Source organism: Hesperophylax consimilis, chromosome 13, assembly GCF_061612785.1.
Source record: "Hesperophylax consimilis isolate HC1 chromosome 13, BYU_Hcon_1.0, whole genome shotgun sequence".
Lineage (NCBI taxonomy): Eukaryota > Metazoa > Arthropoda > Insecta > Trichoptera > Limnephilidae > Hesperophylax > Hesperophylax consimilis.
In genome coordinates this window covers 34,848,777-34,868,568 of record NC_142848.1, presented here as the reverse complement: position 1 = coordinate 34,868,568, position 19,792 = coordinate 34,848,777, and the positions used below count along the sequence as shown (strand labels likewise).

The 19,792-nt window shown below is 32.9% G+C and overlaps 1 protein-coding gene across 9 annotated transcripts in view; it reads right to left on the bottom strand.

Annotated features, from left to right (window-relative positions):
* The window catches only part of LOC149418891 (aldehyde dehydrogenase, dimeric NADP-preferring-like), a 136,874-nt gene that overhangs the window by 62,177 nt on the left and 54,905 nt on the right, over positions 1–19,792 (bottom strand). For all 9 annotated transcript variants that reach the window (XM_089639053.1, XM_089639054.1, XM_089639058.1 and 6 more), the window contains one exon: positions 7,831–7,874. In XM_089639053.1, coding sequence (XP_089495179.1) covers positions 7,831–7,874 — 44 coding nt within the window. The remainder of the gene's footprint in view (positions 1–7,830; positions 7,875–19,792) is intronic.

Sequence of the window (19,792 nt, the reverse complement as noted above, 5' to 3'; positions counted from 1 at the left end):
CTATTGAACATTTCAATCTAAGGCGTTCTTATGGGTACTTTCAGTATGGTATTTATGATTCATTTTTTAATTATGTTTAGGTTATGTATATACTTAGATACAGCAGATCCTCGTCCTATAATTCCATATTCAATACGAGAATGACATAAAGCGTAATAGATTTTTTTCATGTCCTTTTTATTTACCACATTTCTTAGATTTTTAAAGAAATATAAAAATAAATAATAATTTTGTAAGTTCTTCCGTGATACCTTTAATACTTAGGTCCCATATAAGATTTTCATCAATTACTACCCCGAGATATTTTATGCTTTGTGAGTTTTCTATAATTGGGCAATGACATTGATCATTATTTCTATGACATTCGTGTAATTTTAGTTCAAATGATTGTACCCTTTGGTTGGCCCCTTAAATTCATTGAAAATGTTATATTTTTAGTTTTGCTTATATTAAGGATAAGTGAATTTATTTTCAGTTTAATAAATTTACTAAGCACTTGTTCAGCCGCACAAAATGTATCCGTCCTGTTTTCTTCTTGAAATAATATAACGGTATCATCAGCAAATTTGGTAATGTTTCCTTTAATGTTAAGGTTTGTGATATCATTTATATAGATAATAAATATAATCGGTCCCAGTACGCTTCCTTGGGGGACGCCATAGTTTAATGTCAATAGTTTACTCTTTTTTTGCCAATCTGCACTTGTTGTTCTCGCTCTGTTATATGTGTCATCAACAGGTTCATTGTCGTTTCGGCTATTCCTATTTCCTTTTAGCTTAAGACAGTAATATTTTATGGTCTATTGTGTCAAAAGCTTTCTGGAGATCTATGAATAACATTTTTCCCCATCATCTATATTCCTTATGGCTATTCTTGTTGTGATTGTGTTGTGTGCTTCTTCGCAGAGATACAGTGTCATGTGATTGGTTTCATGTTTTCCATCTTTCTACACATTATTCATTTCTACACACACTATCACCCAATTCCATGAAACACCATTTCATTCGTATCGTTTAAATTATTTAAAGTCAACTTTCATGTTCATCTAAAGCTGTAATTCGTAAGCAATTTCGGATGCAATAAACATTGGGCACAATAAATCATGTTAGCGTATTGTTTACAAGTAAACAAGGCACTATCAACAGCATGTCGTAATAAGATAAGTTATTATAAGGCTAGCTTTAGACTTGTAAGTTTTTTCGTAAATTTACGACTTCTAGCCAATGGGCATATTGGATTTTCAAAATGCAATATGCCCATTGGCTAGAAGTCGTAAATTTACGAAAAAACTTACAAGTCTAAAGCTGGCCTTAGCAACAGACGCTACAATCGAGCAGTACAGTGTTAATTTTATTGATTGACTAACTGTTTATGTCATGATTATGAGAACTCTGAAACATTGAAGAGGTCATAAGTTTACCATTTTTTTAATATCTTCATTGAATTTTATAATAGCGATTAGCAACCTAGGGTTAGGCGGCCAAAATAATTATTTTAACAATATTAATATTTCCTCTAGATTTTCAAAACCCTTTAACTTCCTTCATCTACAAGATACTGATTATTTACGAAGTCTTTAATTATTCTCTTAAAAATTTGTTAACTTGGGTTGAAACAATATTAATAATATTAAATAGAAAAGACACAGAAAATAAAAGATTAGGTTGTGATCGACATTAAAACGCGGGTTCTCTTTCGAAAAAAAAAGTTAATAATTTTCGAGAAGACGGTAGCCCAGTTAGTAGAGCGTCTCGATCTCAACTTGATAGTTTATTATCTCCGTCGTTTCTAATTCATATTCTGTGAATATTATTATCTAAAATTGTTTCAGTAATTTTCCTTTACGTAATTAGATAATTGTCAGAATTAAAAAAACAATAACAAAGTATTTACATTGTTATTATACTAGAATCGTTAATTCAAATAAATACATAACTAAGCCGAATCTAGGATGAGGGGAAATTCTCTGGCAGCTATCTTGCATGACAAACTTTTGAAATGTTTTGTATGCCAACTGGTATATTCTGAACTAATTAAAAAAAAAATCAAGGAAGCATGCTTATCCAACAGATTACGCTATTTAAAAAAAAATTACCTGTCACAGGTTACGTTATTAGAAAAACTCTTTTAGGAAATTCGCAAGGGCCTAAGGAAAATATGCAACCATTTAAAATAGATTTATTTTTTTGGACCTATCACGTCACATGGTTGCATGTGCCTGACTCCACGTATAAATACGTAGTTGAAATAGTTTTTCTATACAAAATTTCGCTAGGCTATATACATGCAACGCGCATCACATTGGAACTTACAAGATGCGCGGCGCTGTATATCAGCGATTTGCGTGCCATTGTGTTTTTTATTTATTTATCTTATCTTATTGAATATGTATCTTTGGGATGGGGCGGATGTACCAAAACAATACTGGATCCCTTAGCAAAAGCACAGAAATCACTGCTAAGGGTCATCCTAAAAAAACCATTTAGGTACCCCAGTGATGTATTATTCGAAGAGATACGAGTTCTTGATGTAAGGCAACTATACATAAAAAAATTATATTACACACTCAAAAACAACGCCACCACTACCCTTCCATTGATCATTATGTATGTTCACGGAGGGGCGAGTTCCCGGATATGCAGCCCTTATTAGATCCAGGGTGGCAGGAATGAGGGAAAGGATAAGAAGCTCTGGAAATATCCTCACTATGGAAGCCCGCCTCACTCCATCCTCCAGCATTGACGCACACTGGAGAAAAATACTAGCTCCTAATATAGTCACGGCTCCCTAAAGGCTTCAACTTTCTATTATTCTATTATTTTATCATTTTATTTTATTTTATTCTCAATTTATTCTGTTTTCTTTTCTTTGGTTTTCTGTTCTATCTTTTTGTTTTTGATTATATATTTTATTGTATCTCTATATGGAATGTGTGGGACTGCACTAACCTCCCCACATACCGGAATAAACACTTTTTATTTTAAACTTCCGATTTAGTTGTCCGGGTTAAGTCTTCCCCAAAGGAAAAACTTAACCCTTCCACTCACTTTTCCACAAATGATCAGCTAGTCAATCAACACTATGTAAGTGCATTATATAAGTAAAATAAATACAAAACAATACAAGAACAACAACACGTCAAATCACCAGATATCAAATGGGAAAAAAAATTCACCGTCTCCAGATATTTTCATATCAGAGGGTTCGGCTCGGTAGAACTTCTAACAGGGCCTATAAATCCTACTGATCCCTCAACATAAATATTTAAAAAATCTTTTGTTATCCTACATGTATTCAAAATGACCGACTTTTGCATCTTTATATATAAATTTGCAAAAATTATTATTATTATTATTATTATTATTATTATTATTATCACGACACTAGACATTCAAGGAGGAATCCAGTTGTTCCACCTACTACTATGACATCCTTTGCCCAAAGACAATTCTATTACCTTGGTCCAAAATTATTCAACCTCTTACCCGATTTATGGAAATCGGAAAGCATAAGCATTCTGCGTAAATTAGTTTATTATTGGCTTCTAGACTTAGGAAGAGTCGAAAGCGAACTTATGATGACCAACAGATAAACAAAAATGTTCTGTACTCACATTTATTCATTGTTATTGGCAGTTAAATAAAAAATTCCTACCATGCATCTGATTTATACAATGCGATTGATAATTTTTGTGATTGATAATGTTTATACAATATGTTTTCATGTACCTTGTTTATATTTTTCTTGATTATGTATATTATATTATATGTACCTTGATTATGTAAATTAATACACAGCACAGTAATAGCGATCAAATTAAGAAACCCACCTAATATTTATCTTATATTGTAACTATAAATTGAATTAATCCAATATGTTATCATGTACCCTGATACAGTGTTCCTTAATTGCATATTATTAGATGTACCTTGATAAAATTTATCAGGTGTTTTCATTAAAAAAAAACTAATATGCGGGTGTACAAATATGTCTGAAAAAGTTTTTATTTTGATTACTTTGATAAATATATATGTATATAGACTATATTACTAGCGTAACTATTAATGTAAAGTATGGAAACATAATTCATAAAAGCAGCGTGTACAAATGTTAACTAAACCAGGCAATTTGGCTGTCCTAAAACGGGAAAATTTCCTAGTTGGACAGCCAAAGCTTCCTTAATATGTATGTAATTATTTGTATCTAATAAATAAATAAATAAATTAATAAATAAATAAATATTAGAGGGAAATGGATTGCAATCACGTTTTTAGCCACTTTACAAAAACTAAGTAGAAAATTTATTTTTTTGGGAGTTTATTTGGCTTCCTACATAAGTTCAAATACGAAACTTCTGATCAGCTGGAATGCCGGAAATATGAATAATATAATATTTAAAAAAAATTATACTCGAGGTCAGGTTCTTAATGGCCAATGATTGCCTTCAATGCAACATGTCTCACTAATATAATAATAAACGGTACTTAAAATCGGTTCTGACAGCAAACTTCAGGTTATGTGACGGTTGTTTTACGCCTTTCAAGGTCTTCTAATATATTATTTATACAAAATAGTAATTAATTAACATGATTGATTGAGTCTGCCGACTAAATCGAGTCCAAATAGAATTTACCTGATTAAGACAAAATTACAAAGATACGTAAGTACACTGAGCTTAATACTAACAATAGCACATCGATAAAGTTTTTATCGGTAACTAGCTGAAGTCCCGGCGATGCCCGGGCTTTACGAAGAATTTTTCGAAATCAGATATTGACGGTAATTTTCCTCTTATTTTGAATATCAAGTGTGAAAATTTCATCAAAAAGCATTACGATTTTGCTTTAAGGGGTGGGAAAATGGTATGGGGTGTTTCTTCTATATCACATATAGTCAGTGACCTTCCTCTTGTTTTGAAGGTAAAGTGTGCGAATTTCGTCAATTTCGGAATAAAACTGTAGATTTGTATAAAAATCAAATAAACGCCGCGCGCCACAGCCACTCTTCTTTATATAAATAGATGTCGGTAACAGATTGATACAAACAACAGTTGACTTAGTAATAATGGTGAATATATGGACTTGACTTAAACAGTTGTTCGATCATAGGCGATCTGCAGTCGTGCTCGGAAACGACGCCAAGTTATCGACATTATTGATAAAACCTTTACCTGGTTTGATTGGCTGATGCTAGGGTAAATAAATATCTAAAAAAAATATTGATAATAACTTGTCACAATTCCCTAGCAAGACTGCAGATTGCCAACGAACAAATAACAATTAACATAATGTAAATATGCTGAATTAACTCGACTTTAACTATTTTTCAATCGTTGGCAATCTGCAAGAAACGATGATAATTTATCGATATTATTGATAAAACCTCTATCGCTGCTAGTGGGACTTAGTACCCAGAATGAAAGCCAACATTGACAGAACAATAGTCTTTTTGACAATAAAGTTTATCAGTCGACATTCGCGAGCACGACAATTACATTTGACAGTTGACATCGATATTATCGTTAGTTTACCGAGCCCGTTCGCTCCTTAGAAAAGCATGTCTTCTTACCAATAAACGCAATTAGCCGCAGAAATCAATATCATTGGCGGCTATAATGAGCGGAAACAGGTTTGAATTTTGTTATTTACGTTACGGCGATGCACTACGTCGTGTAATATTTTAAATCGAGCCGCTATCAAAAACACCTCTTACGTAGATGGCGATAAGGTTTATATTCCCGCTTAACACCATCCGCCTGTTTTGATTTATGCAAGAAAAAAACATGGCCAAAAAGTGCCTTTTATTTTATTTTGTGGATGTTCAGACATAAATATTTAATTTTTTTCCGATCATTTTATAAATAACTTAATTTGCCACATTATACAATAAAATCATAACCGAAAATAGGTTAGTAAGTAGGAGATTTTGAACTTTAAAGCGGTTTTTATAGGCCTTACACATTTTTTTCTGGGCTTATAAATAGACGTATCTAAAAAATAGTCGATTATTTCAAAGGCCAAGATGTATTCTACTCGCAGTATTTAATTAAAGCATCTAAAACATTTCTAGGCGACCAAATTTTCAAACCAAAAACACATGATTTTGCATTACTACGTATTGCATCGCCAAAAGTGAGGAAGTGCCTAGATATTCAAATCTGATCCATAGAAACGGCTAAAGCGAGGAAGCTACAAGCCAAAAATGTGTATATTCTTGGTATAGGCATTAATAGCTTGACAAACGGAGTCTAGAAACGTTCGATTTCAAGCACAAAACTGGTATTTATTTATTTTGTAAATAATTTTATAAGAAAGCAAAAAAGTTAATCAAGTGAAACTGTCACAGATAATCTCAGCTATAATACTGTATTTTTTTAAGTTGTTTCCTTTACGCGTTTATACATTTCTATTGAAAAAATATTTTTTTTAGTAGTTTGCATTTATATTTTTTACTGAGTAATTTATTTTTTTATTTGTATTCTACTCAAGCGAAGCGATAGGAAATCCTTCAATTTATCTAAAGCATATTTTTGGTATTCATAATGTATACACAAATTCGTTATAAAGATTAATCAAAATAGTGATTTAGCAATAAGCTTCGCCTTAAAGTCGAAATCTTAATCTCCCGCATATCCAATTTATAAACAAGTTTCTCGTTACTCTTTAAGTTTTTAAGTTCCAAATAAAATATATGTTATTTTTTTAAGATAATACAACATTGTTATGCCGAAACGTTAATTATCTGAAATTCCCTCGATAGAAAAAAATCGCAAAGTATGCTCCGAAAATTATTAAAAACACGTTTAGTTCTGTTATTTAATATGTTATAGACATGAAAAAATTCACAGTGTATCTTTAAATGCAACTGAAGCATTCAAGCAGAGATTTTTGATCTATTTCAAACGAGTCGTGTTTTATTAAATATTTTCACTTTTCTCGCTTAATTATTGTCGTTTTTTTTTTAAATATTTGCGTGCTCCCTCTAACATTCGTATTTACATATCTCCCTTTCAAACCATCTTTGAACGCTTACTACGGGGCCTTAACAACGTAAGTGTAAATATGCAACGCGCGGTTCCGGTGTATTGAACGGATCTGTGGTCGAATTTACGCTAGCAGACCAACGAATTAGAATTTTTCGGATGAGTTTATTTTAATTGATTCTGATAAACGTATCACAAAAACATCAGTGTTTCTAAATAAGTGCCTCAAGAAGCTACGAATTCATCGTATAGAACAGTGTTTTTCAATCTTTTTGAATAAGCGACCCCTTTACAGGGTGAAAAATTCAGGCGACCCCCTTTGGCCATAGATACAGAAAAAAGTTAGTAATTTAAACGTTAATTATTTTCTCTATTTTGGTGCCTATATTTATTATTACGGCCTTTTATTCTGCAAGGAAGCCGCGATAGCTTTGAAAGTAAGTACGAAGTAAGTTGGTAAGGATGCGATTATTTTTGAAAAATAAACAAGCCGAACTTCTCACTGAAGTAGTGTTTTTATTGTAGTTAGAACCTCACCTTTTTCCTTTTGGCGGCGACCCACAGATTGAAAAACACTGGTCTAGAAAAATAAAAACTGGTGCTTACCGCTTATTTTACAGTTGAAAAATGGTTTATAACATTTTTCAAACCATTTAACGTAAAATATTTTAATGGTAAGGTTTTAATAAATCTTAAATATAAATAACTCACATCCGTGGGTATCGGTATGAAAAAAAGGTATTATAATTGAGAATTCTTCGGAATTAATTAAAATGTAAGCTTCGTTCATACCCCATTATTAGAGTCTTGTGTTAACTTAAAATAATGTAATTATTGGAATGACTTACCTCTGGGATTTCTGAAATTCTAGTCTTTTTGATAGCAGGGGAACCTGTAAGATTAAAAAAACAATTATTAATCTTGAAATAAAATCGCTATAATTCGAAAAGCACTTTGCATTATCCGTAAAAAAAAATTTATCAATCTCAGAAAAATATGTAGATTCGTGTAAAAAAAAACAAGCCACCCACAGACAATCTTCTTTATATATAGATTTTTCGAAGATAACAACGGTATATTCGAGAAGCTAGTTTTACTCTTCTAGAAGTACGTAGATACCTGTATGTAAAATATAATTGTAGGACATTGAAACTGACTGAAGCAGTAAGCAGGTATACATTAAAATGTAACGAGGATAACTTGCAGAAGATGTTGGCCTTGTGGCACAAGTGTTCAAAGTGCAGTATGCAATCTTTTATATGCTAATATGACACTATAGTCTTAACTGTCTGGAGCCGATGGGAATTGGACACTAACCCCCAATGCAGTGCTGGCGGGGAAGTAGAAGGGAAGAGTTATTCTAAACGAAAACCGGGCGATTCGAAAGGGAAACGTTGTATCCTCTGCCTCTTTCTCGTAAACCCTTTATGACAATTTTATAAGAGTGCGCGCGCACAGATATTTCCTTGTTCAGAAATGCGGAACTAATATACCATCTCTAAATAGTATAAAAGTCTGTCTGTTTGTGCATTTAGTTCTTCTAAACTCTGCAACGGAGTTAAATTGTGTTTTCACTATCATTTAGAGAATTTCTTTCAGAAGGTTTATACAGGGTGTATCGGCACTAACCCGACAAACTTTAACCAGCTATTCCTTAGCACATTTGGAGTAAAAAATGTTATGCGCACTTTGCTGTCCGGTAGCATTTTTTTTTAACAAAAAATTTACTATTCATATTTTCACCACATGTCACCAATGTTTTATCCTTTGTCAAAGTTTGAAAACTCATCTGGCAATATTTTGTTCGAGTTTCGTTGAATAATGTACGTACGTACCTACGTTGGCGCGCTTTTACAATCACAACGAAATGGCACGGCACCATTCGTCTCATTTTTAACTATTATTATTTAGTGTGTACGAAAGAGCGAGGACACTTTTTGACACACTTACTAATAACAGCTGTTAAACTCGAGAAACAATGCAAATGACAGTGACGGAGTGTGGATTTTTTATTTATTTTTTGTTTTTAAAAGAAAAAAATGTTACCGGACAGCAAAGCGCCCATAACATTTTTTACTCCAAATGTGCTGAGGAATAGCTGGTTAAAGTTTGTCGGGTACTTGCCGATACACCCTGTATACATAATACATGGATATTTTATTTATTGAAAGTAGAGAAAAGTCAAGTAACGCCGGGTACACGTCAGCTAGTTTAGTAATAATGCCCTCGAAAAGTTGACATTTTCGACGTAAATATTCAAAATGCAAATAATTAAATAACGAGTATGGACTAATTACACATTTGCTATATATCTACATAAATACAAATGTAAATGTACGTTTGTTCAAAATCTTAAATCTCCTAAAGTTTTTCACCGATTGCTTTGGAATTTTGGCACAATGTTACATTGGAATAAGCGTGTTTTTATGCACCTATATTATGTAGATGTCACCTGTGAGAGGTAAAAACTTTTTTTGAAAAACAGCGTAATCTGTTGGACAAATATGCTTTAAAAAAAACAGCGCCATCTTTTGGATGTAAAAGCAATACGCGCTATTGTTTTTCTAACTGCACAGACAGACTGAGCCACAGCAACACGGGGCGGGGTTTAGCTAGTTGGAATATAACTTTGTAAGCGTAGATAATATAAAACAAATTAATGAAGTTGGTTAGGCTGGGTTGGGTTAGGTTAGGTTCTTTTAACTATGGATCCGAACCGTAGAGGTTAGTTATTTCACAGAATTTAAACAATTATTCATAAAAGTTAATATGCAAGTTCTGTGAAAATTCTATTATTATTACAGTTCTGTGAAACAACTGGCCCATAAAGGAATAAACTTAAATAGAACTTTCCCAGAACTTCAATATAAGCACTGAAATTTGATGAATTCTTCAATATTGTTCAGTTTCGACGTTGTACAAGTTCTGCTTTTTGCCGATGACATCAAATTACCTATACAAAAAAATATCTAATATAAGCGACTGCCTAATCTTACAGTCAAACATCGACAAATTACATAACGTAAGACATTAAGGATGGGTTGTTTCGGAGAATTTGAACAATTCATCAAATTTCAACGTTCGTTTCCGGGTTCTGTGAAAGTCCTATTCAAGTTCTGTTATTATATCATCATAGGCTAGGTGCTTGACAAAACTGAAATTAAAACAGAACTTTAAAAAATCTTTCACAGAACTTGAAAATGAACGTTGAAATTTGATGAATTGTTCAAATTCTCCGAAACAACTCGTCCTAACAGTTTGTCGAACAAAGACCCCACTATTATTCACATTGTGTATGTAAGCAAGCGAAATTTAGAAAAAGTCAACGAAATTCGGGACTTTGGAGTTATGTTTGACACTCAATTAAATTTTGTAAATCACATACAACAAATAACTAACAAAGGTACGAAGACACTGGGATTTATAATCAGAAACATCAAAGACGACTCGTTGGAGGTTATAGAATACAATTCAATAGTGTGGTCCCCCATACTAAAAACTTCATATAAAAAATATTGAACGTGTGCAGCACAATTTTTAGGATTTATTAAATTCAAATTATACATACCTATTCAACACATAAACTATACATTCTTACTACATACACTTAAAATACATTTCCTAGCAAATAGAAGAAAAATAAATGACCTAACTTTTTTATTAAAGATTATTCACTCCAAACTAGACTGTTGTGAACTCCTGCAACCCATAGATTTCATCAGAGTACCTACTAGAGCAACTAGGCAAAATATTTTATTCTGCAACAGTAACTTCAGTACCAACTACCATATGCATGCACCTATTTCTCGCTTTCACACATTTGGAAACAAATTCACCTCAAATATCGACATATGGGGTTTTCCAATAAGAGGTGTTATTTTGAATAGCCCGCTATTTCGGTAGATGTTACTTTTGAAGCTGTCATTTTTTGACATTTGACAAGTAGAAACTACGCCATTAATATAAATGGAACGATACACGCTTCAACAATCCACTTGAGTGAATTATTAAAATTCACTTGAGTGAATCAAATGCAAATCATCTTGAGTGATGAGGCCCATTTCCACCTCGGTGGCTTCGTCAACAAGCAAAATTGTCGCATCTGGGGCTCGGAAAACCCAAGAGTTATTGTTGAAAAGCCTCTCTATCGTCAACGTGTGACTGTTTGGTGCGGTTTATGGTCCGGCGGAGTCATTGGACCTTACTTTTTCGAAAATGAGGCTGGAGAAACAGTTACGCTGAATGTATTGAGCTTTCGAGAGATGATTAATGATTTTTATGGCCGGAATTGGATGGTATTGATCTGGACAACGTTTACTTTCAACAAGACGGCGCTACGTGCCACACAAGCAACGAAACCATTGATCTTTTACGATTGAATATCAAAATAACACCTCTTATTAGAAAACCCTATTTAATATAAGTTTGCCTGTGTTCAAGAGATAACTGAATGACATTTTTATGCAGCATATTTAAAGAGCGATTGCGTATATTTGTTGTTTACTTGTAGATATGTTGTGAACCTAAAAGAAATTGTTATTTTTTGTTGATGTTTTAAAAATAAAAACCTTCTGTTGTCATTGTATTATGCAGTAAATTATGTAAAATATGTATCATGTAAAAGCCCATCAGGGCGTTTAAATTAATAAATAACAACTGGCCCTAAGAGTTAAGTTACAACGGATCTCTCAGCGACAGATACATAAAGAAAAACACAAGTCAATTTAAATTTTTAAAATACAACAATAACTTGGTAAACACCACTTTTATTTTTTATACTTAATGCCGACCGGGTTTCGCTTTAATCGTAGCGTACTTAACACAGTATTATACAGCCCTGAAGAAGCTACTGTTATAGCGAAAGCCGGTCAGCGTCAAATATAAAAAAAATAAAAGTGTTTACCAAGTTATTTTAAATTGTGATGTGAAATTACAAAGAATCAAGAAAAACATTATATGAACAAATATTTAAATTTGATTAGCACTTGGATGGGTGTTGAACGCGTGAAAGGCTTCAACTCAAGGAACATGCAATGAAGGTCATCCAGTACGAAGAGACAGGAAATATTTTGCTGTCTGTAATGTTCAGATGGATCACGAATTCTTAAATAATTCGATCGCAGTAATTAACCGGTTATCTACTTAGTGGACAAATTTGTTTATTTACATAGTAAAGGAACATATACATTTGTAGAATGTTTTGACTGTCCAACTAGGAGTAATTCCCGTTTTAGGAAAATAAAAATTTGGATGAATTAGGTACAATATTTAAAGTCGGAATCTTAACGACGTAAGTGAAGAAGCCGTGCACAAAATATGCGACGCCCGGCCCTAGTGTATTGAACAGATCTAAGGTTGAATTTGCCCTAGCAAATCTCTAAAATTAAGTGGGAATGTTAAAAATTTGCTCTAGCAGGCCTAGAAAATTGATCTTTCCGCGGGGTTTATTTTAATTATTTCTGATGAACGTATTACTGAAATCTCAGATAATTCATCGTCTAGAAAAATAAATGTAGTGTTGTGCAGCTCTCGCTGATAGGTGTGTTTGTAGTAAGATCGGGTTAGTTGCGGGATTTCGGCAATCGCCGGAGATTGCCGAAGGCGGCAAGGTGTTTTCGGTACGGAGCTGTTCCGAGGGGACGGGCTCCTGAGAACCAATCTTTCCGCTCCTTGAGCTAGTCGTAGTTAGTCAGTGATTGTATCTACAATCGTAATAAAGTTCCACTGTTCAGTAAGAACCTTATCGTGTATTATTGGAGAATAGCAAGTTTCCAGGAGCATCTTAGACTGGAGATAAGGGCCCAGTCTAAGAGATATAAATATTGAGAGTATCTCCAAAGATACCGCTCGCGTGTATCCCCATTTAAATCTTGTGGATTCCAAAAAAAAATTCTTGGTGACTTGCTGGGGAGCAAGCCGAAATCGACCCCTGGGGGTCCATATAGACCACTTTGGGAACCTCTGATCTATATGAAAATATATTTCTAAACAATGATATTTTCCACTCAAATTCTTTATTGCTGCAAGTGGCAAATAAAAAATAATACTTTCCTGAAGATGTCGACTTATGAATCGAGCATTTGGTGTTAAAACGCACGATGCTTGCCGTTAGCATGTATAATCATTAGCTGCATTTCAGGGGTCATGAATAATAACAATTGTGTCACGTGTCACAGGTGCATTTTAGGGTGGGTTATCAAAGGAGTTCTATCGAATATTGACAGAGAATATTATATAGTATATATTGTTTTAAATGAGTAAATTGTGAAATTGCGCACGCCAGGATTTGACCTCCAGCTTGCCAAAGAAAATAAAAAGTAATATTGTGTAATAGCAGCACTTCCACAAGGATTTCTATTGAATGTGCACAGAGAAAAATGAGTAATGTTAATTTATTAAGAAGCTCTTCGAATTATGCGTAATCTGGTTAAAAACGAGAAAGCACTGGCTTGTGCGGTTTCGCATTAAAAAAGATTACGTGAAATAACACACATTATTAAATTTAATTCATTTGCGCACAAATTAAATTTAAATATGCATTGAAAATGCTCAAATATGCATTGCGACAACTTTCTACATATTGAAGGCCCAGCCTAATGTAAAGTAAGGGATACCTACTTACCAGACCGCGGCGTGCATTCAAGACAAACAATGCAGTTAATTATGTGTAAATAATAGTGCTTTAAAATTTCATGACACCTTACAAAAGCATATAAAAGATTCAAGCTGTGAAATACACAAAAAAATATATAAAAAAAAAATTCAAAAAAATTAAACCATGGATTACCCATGGTCTAGTGGTTTCCATTAGAGAAAAAGAAAAATTATTTAAACTTACAAAAAAATTCCCACTAAATAATTCGATTATTTTACATTTTAAAAAATACAGAAATAAACTAACGGCACTAATTAAAATGACCAAAGAAGAATTCTACAAACAAAAGATGTTAAATTCAGGTAACAGTGGTAAAAAAATTTGGAAAACAATAAATGAAATAATTGATAAAAAAAGAAAGACAAGTGACATTTTAAAGCTGCACATTAACAATAATATGATGCAAGTTTCTGATAACCCAAAACTATGTGCGAATGCTTTCAATAATTTTTTTTCAAATGTCGGAAAAAATCTCGCAAACGAAATTACTAACAACATAGATAATACCACCACATCAGGAATTCCAGTAGCTTCATTAAATAAAACGGTAAAAACATTCGAAACGATAACCGAACAAGAAACTGTTGTTATAATACAAAACCTAAAAACTGAGTCCGCACCAGGTTTTGATGGGATAACCGTTGAAATTCTGAAAAAAAATCTTAACTTTTTGAAAAAACCTATTACACATATCATAAATAATAGTCTTAAAAAAGGAATCTTTCCATCTATTTACAAAAAAACTATTATTTCACCGATTTTTAAATCAGGTGATACTAAAGAAATTAATAACTACCGACCTATATCAGTATTATCAAATATCTCAAAAATTTTTGAAAAGGTAGCAAAAAAGCAACTGCTAAAATTTATTGAAACTAATAATATATTGAGTGACCAACAATTTGGATTTCGCGAAAAAATAAGCACACAGGACGCAATTATAGATTTAACAACAAAAATACATCAAGCACTAGACAAAGGCAAAAAATCTCTTGCAATATTCATAGACCTAAAGAAAGCCTTTGACAGCATAAGTCACAAAAAATTACTCTACAAGCTTAACAAAATAGGAATTATAGATAATGCCAAAATGTGGATAGAAAGTTTCCTGAATTCTAGAAGTCAATATGTAAAAATAAATAACACTCTCAGTGAACCGAACACAAGTGACTTTGGAATACCACAAGGCACCATATTGGGCCCTCTTCTATTCATATTATATGTTAATAATATCTTTAAATTACCATTAACAGGAAAACTCATTTCATATGCAGATGATACTGCAATTATATTTCAAGCGAATTCATTGAATGAACTTGAAATAATTGCTAACAATGATATCAATACGTTAAAAGAATGGTTTGATAAAAACTTATTAACATTAAATATTGAAAAAACATATTATATAATTTTTAGTATAAACAAAATAAACCCTTTTATTACATTAAATATTAAAATACATTCAAAAAAATGCATATCAAAAAAATCTACTTGCCAAAATAATGACTGTTTATCCATAGGAAATAAAAATGAAATTAAATATTTAGGTGTAATAATAGATAGTCAACTTAAGTGGAAAACTCACATAAACAATATCATAAATAGATTAAGAAAACTCATTTACATATTTATTAGTCTAAGAAATATACTTAACTTAAAAATTCTTAAAAATATTTACTACGCTCTAGCCCATTCAATAATACAGTATGGTATCGTTGCGTGGGGGGGAGCTTACAAATCATCACTTTTACCGCTGGAAATCACTCAAAGGTTGTTAATAAAAATCTTAATAAAAAAACCATCAGACTACCCAACCTTACAACTTTTCCAAGATTTTCAAGTCCCATCACTAAAAAATACATATACGAAAAATACGCTACTTCAAATCCACAAAGATCTGTATAAGAAGTCACACCATGCCATGGTTCGTGTCGAGAGCAATAGGCAAAATACAATGGGTCGCTTATGGACTCCATTAATGCATACCAGTTTTGCACAACACTATTACACGTACACTGGAGTGGTATGGTTTAATAAATTAACGACTGAGATGAGATTAGAACCGGATTTTAATAAATTTAAAAATAAAATTAACCTCACTACAATAAATAATTTAACGAATTAGAATGACGATGATATCTCACTAAATTATTTTATAAATTATTATATAAAAAAACTAAAATCTCTTCACTTTATATGTTTTTATGATTCTTTTTTTCTTCTATTTACATATGTATGTTAAGTTTTTATTATTTTCCCTTTACACACGAGTTTTAAACTCTTGTAAAGGTAAACATGTTAATTTTTATTGAAATATGTTCTTACTATGTAAATTTAAACATTATACTGTATTTTATAAAATAAATAAAAAAATAAAAAAAAAATAAAAAATTATGTAAACGACTGCTCGGCAAGCATAAAAATAATGTGCATCGAATTCGAAGGGCATTGAAAACTAAAAATAAATAATTAAAATAACTGAATGGCTGGTTCGTGTGACTTGTAACCTCTAGACTCTAGACTATAGGCCAATGATTCCCGACGTGGGCAATATTGCCCACTATTCATAATCAAAACGTTGCTTGAAATGGTTTTGATCGTTTTGGTGATCCACTTCCCTACCTTCCTCTACCCCATCTACTTATTCTTCCCGTACTCTTCAGTCACACAACAAACCTCAATTGGGGATGCCATAATCACACTGGTTCCAGACAATCGCGAGCAGTTGAGAATTTTGTGTGGTACTCACATAAAAAAAATGTGATTTATTTTTGGGGTATTATGCCGTGTTGCGTTAGCCAACCCTTCTTTAGCCAACGTTTCGAACAGCATTTCAGTAATCATCAGGGCAGAAGTGTAAACATGATGAACACTGTACTTCTGTCTGAAACGTTGCTAAACATTGATGTTAGTCAATGGCGCCAGGTGAATAATTTTTTCTCAACTTCTAATTTCAATTTGAATAATTATTTTAATAGCTGTAGCTAACTTCAGCATCTAGAAGTCAAGACAAGCCATAAGAATAGTTACGAGGGTGGTCTGAAAAGTTTCCGACCTCAACGCAAAGATGGCGGTACTCATCAATAAAAGCTAGTGAATGTAGTTGTGCCTCTTTTGACAGTTACTCACCAAAGATTCGGCCATTTTGGACGCGCAGTTTTTAGTTGATAGTCGTTTGAGCGATCCGATGTGTGTTTTTGTGAAAATGGAAAACATTGAGTATCGAGCTGTTAAAATTTTTGATTTTGAAAAGCAATACGTCTACGTAAATCAAAGATGAGTTGGACTCTGTGTATGGGGACTCTGCACCATCATTTACCAAAGTGAAATTTTGGGCAGCTGAATTTAAACGTGGCCGTAAGAGCTTGGGAGACGATGAACGTTCGGGACGTCCAAAAACTGCAACTACTGACGATAGCATTGCTAAACTTCACTAAATAGTGTTAGACGACCGCCGAATTAAAGTGAGAGAGATAGCAGAGGTTATGAAAATGTCCAAAGAACGTGTCTGTCACATATTAAATCAAGATTTAGACATGAGAAAGCTGTCCGCGCGTTGGGTGCCGCGTTTGCTCACGTTAGACCAAAAACGTGTTCGAATGAACATTTCCAGCGCTCTGTTGGCGCAGTTTAGGTGCAATAAATCCGATTTTTGGGGCCGATTAATTACTGTAGATGAAACTTGGATACACCATTATACGCCCGAAACAAAAATACAGTCAAAACAGTAAACTGCAAGGGGGGAACCGGCTCCAAAAAAAGCAAAAACTGTTTTCTTGGCTGGGAAAGTGATGGCGACTGTTTTTGGGATAGTCATGGAGTTAGTCATCTTAATTGATCATCTACAAAAAGTAAAAACTATTACAGGAGCATACTACGCATCATTAGTTGACAAGCTGAAGGCAGAAATTGCGGAAAAACGGCCACATTTGCAGAAAAATAAAATGATGTTTCACCAAGACAACGCGCCGTCTTACACCTCAGCGGTTACCATGGCAAAAATCCACGAATTACGGTTTGAACTACTTGACCATCCGCCTTACTCACCAGATCTAGCCCCAAACGACTTATTTTTGTTTCCTAATCTAAAAACTGCGCTCGGAAGACAGAGATTTTCGTCAAATGAGGAGGAAATCACCTTTGTGAACAATTTTTTTGCTGAGAAAAACGCCGAGTACTATTTGAATGGGTTAGAGAGATGGGAGAATCGCCTGGAGAAGTGTGTAGAGTTACAAGGAGACTATGTAGAAAAATAAATAAAAAGACTTCGGAACGGTCGGAAACTTTTCAGACCACCCTCGTATATATATTTTTTAATATTTTAATTTATCAATGAAAGGCGAGAAAAAGAAACGGAATCGTCCTAAATAATTCGGTTTATTTCGTTAAATAATTTTTCTTTGAATTACTTATATAATTCTTCACTTCCAAAATTTCTACATTACAATATGTTTCTCCTTTTTTCTCAGTATCAACAGGTCGATTGGCAAAAATTTCCGCCCATAATGTCTTATAAAGTGTACCTAATAAAAAAATAGTAGTAGACGAACAGAATAGTTAATCATTTTTTTTAAATATTGTTACGAACAAACATTACGTCACCTAATGATACCATCAACCAGCTATATGAAATGTCATATTGTTATGATATATTACAGTTCAAAGTTTAATCGCCAACTTCACCAGGTAAATACTTAATTATGTAACTTACAAAAAACTATTACAATCCACTTATCAAATAACACATTACAAAATCTTGATCATGAATTGCATATTTATTTTTGATTCAAGTACATATTATAAAATATCATAAATGTTTACAATATTAAAAATACAGGATTTCCGGGGGTAAAGTGCGCTAACTTCGGGAGGTGATTCTACGCGATGGCAGAAGTAAAAAAGAAAAATTACTTTTTTTCGATATTTTCATGTTTATTTTCCCATAAAAAATATTTTTCCATGGACGAATATTTATTTTCCCATACAAAAAATTCAACTTTTTTACCTAAAAACAAACCTCAAAACTTTGAAATTTCGAAAATTCGAAAATAGTTGTTTTTCTTTTTTACTTCTACTATCAAGTAGAATCACCTCGCGATCTAAAACCGCGCATTCCGTGACGATTCCAGCAGGCTGGCTACAATGTCACTATGACATAGAAAACGCCAGTCTGTCAAGACGGCTGCCACCAACGTCGCCCGGCGTGACGTCAACATCGCCGAAATCACGAATAAAAACGAACATATCGTTTTGGCGACAAATCGAATATGGCACATTTTAAATTGTTATAGAAAATTTATTTGTCAACATAAAAAAATGTAAATACCTTCATTGTGGTATTTTTTTCGAGAATAAAACAAAAAAGTGAATATATCCTATTGTCAAAACATTATCCACGTGACTTTGGAGGAGGGTGAGGGGGTTTAAACCAATTTTTAGAGTTTTTACTCCTCCCCCTACGCATATCTACCTATGGCTATGACTTAGCTAGTCCAAATCGATGACAACACCAAGTGATTGGGTACCATTGAGTCCATTGAAGCCATTAAAGACAAAAATAGACGCTTATTTCAAGCGAAATAAGGTCAAACTTATTTGAGTTTAGCCTACTTATTTGCATCTTAAATATTGAAGTCTTTCTATAGAAAACGTCATTATTGTTTCCGAGTTGTTCCTTTCATAGGCTATTAATACAACTTGGACGAAAACGAGCGATTTCCCAATCCCAATAGTAGATAATATTCCAGCTCTATTACAGGTACAGAAAATGGTAATGATGCTGATTTCCATCATAAAGGTTCGCTTTGACAAGAAAATCGCTAAAAAAGACCGAAAACCTTCAGAAAGCATAATTATAATTGCGCAATGTCGCAATTTAATACATCTCATTGATACTCGTATATACATATTACATATAATTTCTTACTTTGACTTAATACTATACTACAGATTGCTACTTATATTTTATTTATATCTCTTTTTTTCATACTTTTAACCTTACTACTATTTATTGATTAAACCATTATACTTAGATTTATATGGTTGCATTCCTTATGTTGCTGTACTATTCTCTGTAATTTAGTACATATGTGAATGGCACATGTTGTGCCGTATATGTGAAAATAAATAAATAAATAAATATAGCCTATGTCATA